Source organism: Gekko japonicus, unplaced genomic scaffold, assembly GCF_001447785.1.
Source record: "Gekko japonicus isolate JY-2015 unplaced genomic scaffold, Gekko_japonicus_V1.1 scaffold5507, whole genome shotgun sequence".
Lineage (NCBI taxonomy): Eukaryota > Metazoa > Chordata > Lepidosauria > Squamata > Gekkonidae > Gekko > Gekko japonicus.
This window is the reverse complement of record NW_015171060.1, coordinates 17,722-23,016: the sequence shown is the minus strand read 5'-3', so window position 1 is coordinate 23,016 and position 5,295 is coordinate 17,722. Positions and strand designations below refer to the sequence as shown.

The 5,295-nt window shown below is 45.6% G+C and overlaps 1 gene segment (V, D, J or C); it reads left to right on the top strand.

The window, feature by feature from the left end:
* The window catches only part of LOC107117020, a 4,309-nt gene extending 1,827 nt beyond the window's left edge, over positions 1 to 2,482 (top strand). Inside the window, 1 exon segment of the V gene segment in view lies at positions 2,453 to 2,482. Coding sequence covers positions 2,453 to 2,482 — 30 coding nt within the window.
* Positions 2,483 to 5,295: the final 2,813 nt, after the last annotated feature.

Genomic DNA, 5,295 nt, shown 5'->3' with positions numbered 1-5,295 from the left:
CTGGCAGGAGCTGGAACTAGAGACGGGAGCTCACTCCATCATGCAGCAACCCGGGTCTCGAACTGCTGAACTACTGACCTTCCACAGCCTGCAGTTCACCGTCTTAATCACTTGAGCCACCGCAGCTCCCACCTCCCATACAACTTCCCTAAAGCTCTCTCGTGCCCTGAAGTTTTGCATGGGGACAGGCCTCCCTGCCCACCATCATTGCTGGTATATCACTTCCAGCCCTGCTATGTTGGCTTCCAGCCGGTGGATCCTGGAAAACATTAAGAATCACTACCCCTCAGCCACACACGCAACACAAACAACCTTTATTGACAGAACAAGGTATGATACAACAAAACACCTGAGCGAGATTTGAGGTAGAAATTTAAAAAAAGTCTACAGAAATTCTCCAAAACAAACGAGGTAGCCTAAACTAAGTACAGTTGGATCTTAACTAAGAAGAGTAGGCACGTAATCTTCCCCTATCTAGCACTTTTACCACTTTTGGTTTCTATCTCTTTTGCTGCTAGGGCCAGGAACTCCGCCACCCATTCGGTGACTGAGGAGCATTTGTCAGGTAACAAAGGCTCTATCCGTTTATTTAACATAAGATTGGGGGCTGGGAGAAATGGTTTAATCAGGTGGTATTGGTGGGGAGTGTGAAACGGGCAATCTAATAGAATACGCTGTATAGAATCAGGGTTTTTGCCGCACCTGCACAGTCTCTGCTCGTAACGGATACCCTTGTACCTGCCAGAAACCAAAAATGAGGGGAATATATTGAACCTGGCCAACATAAAGGCTCGGCGTTGCCAAGGATTTATTAAATTTGAAAAATACTGAAGCATAAAGTTTTGGGGAAGGTTAAAGCCCAGAAATTGAGGTAAACACGTGCCCTTTGCTCCAGCGGTTATTAACTGAGAATCAATATCTAATATTCTCCTTTTAGTCATTTGAAAAATATATGATTTGTTGGAGTTTGTCAGCGAGTCTAAGTCAATACCGAGGGACTTGATTTTACTGAGTACTAAAAGGATCAGTGGGTAAGAGGGAAATCAGACTATTGGGTGGAAAGTGGAAGTAGAGATGAAGCCAGTATTTGATTGTCGTGGTCCAAACTCTAGATTCTACTGTTCAACTTGTTTCTTTCTGACCTTCCCTCCTATTTATCTAAAACTGAGGGTCATGCCCCCAAACTACACTCAAAATTGGTACCTAGTCTCTTACATGCTGATGCTGCTGCTGTCTTATCCCTTAGTCCTTACTACCCTTCAACCATTTCACATCTCAAAGATTTTGTACAGTGTGCCTTCCAAAACCCAGGTCAATTCAATGAAAGAGATACCATGCCTCATGATTTCCATACATGCACTGAGGTATACGAAGTGGAATGAGGAGAAAATAAATACATATATGGCCATTGATGATACTGTCATGTTGTTGAAGGAGTGTAGAACTATGGCATTTTAAATGGACATGCCAAGGTTCAAATCTCTGCTCAGGTATGAGGTAGAGGAGTTACAGTCTCTCACAATAAGAGAAAGCTGCCTTGCAGGGTTCCTGTAGGTACAATTCAGAGAAAGGCCTGCAGAATGCCCTGGGATCCCTGTTGGGACAAAACTGTAATAAGTAAATATGTGAGAGTCATCTTAGACACTTTCTTAGGGAGAAACTTGAGGGCAGGCCAACATCACAAATGAGGTTTTATACCACCTTAAAGATCCTGACCTCCCCTGGAAATTTTCATGAATTTCATTGACAGAGGAACTGATAATCCTCTGTTAGTAATAATGTTTACTAGAAAGAAAGACTAGGGTTCCCCCCTCCCCACCTATCCTCAAGAAAAACAAGGGTCCATCTTAAGTTCACATACCAGTTCTGTCTAAAGGGTTAAACCTTTTTTAGGAGCATCATCTTACATGTCTTAAGGTAAAGGTAAAGGTTCCCTTGCTCGAAAGCCAGTCGAATCCGACACTAGGGTTGCGGTGCTCATCTCTGTTTCCAAGCCGAAGAGCCAGCGCTGTGCGAAGACGTTTCCGTGATCATGTGGCTGGCATGACTAAACACCAAGGCGCACGGAACGCTGTTACCTTCCCACCGAAGTGGTCCCTATTTATCTACTTGCAATTTCTTGCTTTCAAACTGCTAGGTTGCCGGGAGCTGGAACTAGAGACGGGAGCTCACTCCATCATGCGGCACGCTCTGGTCTCGAACTGTTGAACTACTGACCTTCCACAGCCCGCAGTTCAGCATCTTAACCACTTGAGCCACCGCAGCTCCTCTTACTTTTGTGTTAATAAGGTATTTAGTTTACACCCAATGCATGAGAAACTATAGTTCCCAAAGTTCTCTTCTGAGCGGGAATAACTAATCAACCAGTTAGTAATCTAAGGTGTAGATAAGCCCTCTTAGGTCAACCTTCTGAAAATCTTCCAACATGAGATATATTCTCCTTATCCAACAGATGGCAGCAGAGATCCCCTCAAGCCTCTGATGCCGCTTCAAGCCAGGCAGCCTTAAATCTTCAGACTGACAAACACATGCAAATTCCCACAGAAGAGTTTGCTTTTTAAGCTCAGAGACACAGATCTAAGAAACCGGCTGTCTCTGGAAGTTCTAACCTGACTACTTCGAGATAATTAAAAAAAACACAAACCTGGAGGAGTAATCATGAAGTGGTTCATCTACTCTCTGATTATATTAATTCTTTGTCCATTCTGTAAGTATTTTGTGAGGGAGATCTGACTTTCTCTCCCTGTTTTTTTCTATCCTCCTCAACTTGTTGCTTTTTAAGCACAGAGCCACAGATCTAAGAGACCTGCTGTCTCTGGGAGCTCTAACCTGACCATTTCCAAATCATAAGAAAAACCTGGAGGAGCAATCATGAAGTGGTTCATCTACTCTCTGATTACATTCAGTCTTGGTCCATTCTGTAAGTACTTGGTGAGGGAGAACTGACCATTCACCCATGCTCCTGTGTGCTTCCTCATCATACTGTTGATGGGGGTGCACCACCGCCCCATGGCTAGAAGGATCTTTCGCACAGGCGTCCTGTCTGAAGTGCAGCTGGGCCAGCCGGGATCCAAAGTGGTGAAGCCCGGAGAGAGCCTCAGCCTGACATGCACCGTCTCCTTCTCTGATGCTAGTGATGGCATTAATGATTATGCTTGGAGCTGGATCCGGCAGCCTCCCGGGAAAGGCCTGGAATGGATGGGGGCGATATTTCCATTACTTGACAGCACAAATTACGCTCCTGCATTCCAGTCCCGTATAACCATCTTGGTTGATTCTTCCACCAGTGAACTCCACCTTCAGCTCAGCTCAATAGCAGCTGCAGACACGGCCACGTATTACTGTGCTAGAGACACAGTGAGGAAAGTCTATCATGGACCCATACAAAAAAAGAAAGAAAGAGGAAGTGGTTTATCACCAAAACCATTTATATCCCACATATACTTTATCTCAGGACTAATTGAATTTCCCCTGTTTTGTTCCCGTGTTGTTTTCATGGGTTTCTTTTGCTCTTCCTTGTATGCCTCCTGAATTCTAGAGGAATTTCTAAAATTAGTTTCAGACAGGGCCTTTTTTTTGTAGAAAAAGCCCAGCAGGAACTCATTAGCATATTAGGCCACACCCCTGACCGCACAGCTCATTAGCATATTAGGCCACATCCCATGCATTCCCTTGGCTTGCCTGGGTGTCCTGCGGCTGTGGGGAGTCTGGGCAAGCTGGCCCTTGGAAAGGTCGGGGAAGGCACAGGGAGACATTTAAATGCCTCCCCGATCCTTCCAGGGGTCCCCTGGCCCACCCTCCTCGGAGTCGCTGGGGGGGGGGCACCCTCCAGGCCTTCCCTCTGTACCCACACACGCAGAGGTATTGGCTGCAGTGGGCATGACCAACTCTGAAGCCAGCTGGAACTCCGTTCCTGTGCGTTCCTGCCCCAAAATAGCCCTGGTTTCAAAACTTAAGCAGGGACAGCTGGCCATAGCTTTCAGTTCAGTTCAGTTCAGTTCATCCACATCTGTTTTCCCGGTGTGTACATGACCAGCCTTCCTGGGTGCATGATAAAACATTTCAAAGATTCTAATGGGACCATGTCATCAATAGCAGTGAATTGCATAAGTATTTTGTATTCGTATTTCAAAGGGTTGGTTCCCGTGTGATCCTCACTTTGGTCAAACACCGCAGTGAAAGAATCTTGATCTACCAAAAGGCACAGTCTCCTGTTGCCCCACATATGTCAGAGTCAAGACATGGGACACCAGCATACCCGTGAGAATATGTATTAAATGCCCATTCCCTTAGAGTGCCGGTTACAATAAGCAGGCATTGGGCAACTACGCACTACCTCCAAATACAGCCAACATCTCTCCCAACCTGGTTCCTCCTTGCTGCTGAGAGGTGCCAAGCCTCACCCCTCCTAGGGTTGCCAGCCTCCAGCTAAGGCCTGGACATCTCCTGGGGAATACTGGGGTTGCATAGTTGGATCCACATGCAGACTAGGGGAACCTTGCCAATTCCTTGCTGATGACCCCATTCGTAGGCCCTCCTTGAAGCTGTGCTGGTGGACAATCCTTTTTGCCTCTTTCCATCACCATGTGGTACCCAAAAGGAAAACAAGCCTGCCCCCTGCCAATATTTCAATCCCTATGTGGCTTAGGGTTAGCATCCCTTAAGGAATGCCTTATCTGATATGAACCACACTTTCCACTCTGGTCATCTTCAGAGATTCTGCCTTGGAGGCTCCCACCAACTCAGGCTAGATGGGTGGAAACCTCGTTCATTGGGCCATTCTGCATTGGCTTTTCCCCTCCTCTGTCGTTTTACCAAACCCACCTTGGAACAGAAATCCCCCTCTGCATTGCATGCCGCTTTCACTTCCTTTGATCATCGGGTTTTATGGTACCTTCTGCATCGATGTATGGCCATTCAGGGGTGACTTTGCAGTCAGTACAGCGTTGCCCTGGAGTATTTGTATGTGGGTTGTGTTGGGTTTTTTTTGGAATAAGTGTTTTTTATTTTGAACAATATATACAACAGTACATTCATAACATATATTGACGCTATGCAATAATCAACATTCTCAACCCTTAAGAGCCCGTTTAAAAATATAACAGATCTTTGTAATAAGAGTTGTTTGGAATCACTTCTTCTTCTGCTAGATAGTTCACCACTGGGAACCAAGTTGCTTGAAAACTTTTTTGGTGAGAGACAATTTTACCATATATAAAGTGCTCCCAAAGTTTGTTTTGCCAACGTTGGAGAGTAGGTTGATTTTTGTTCTTCCAATACTGGGCTATAGTTATG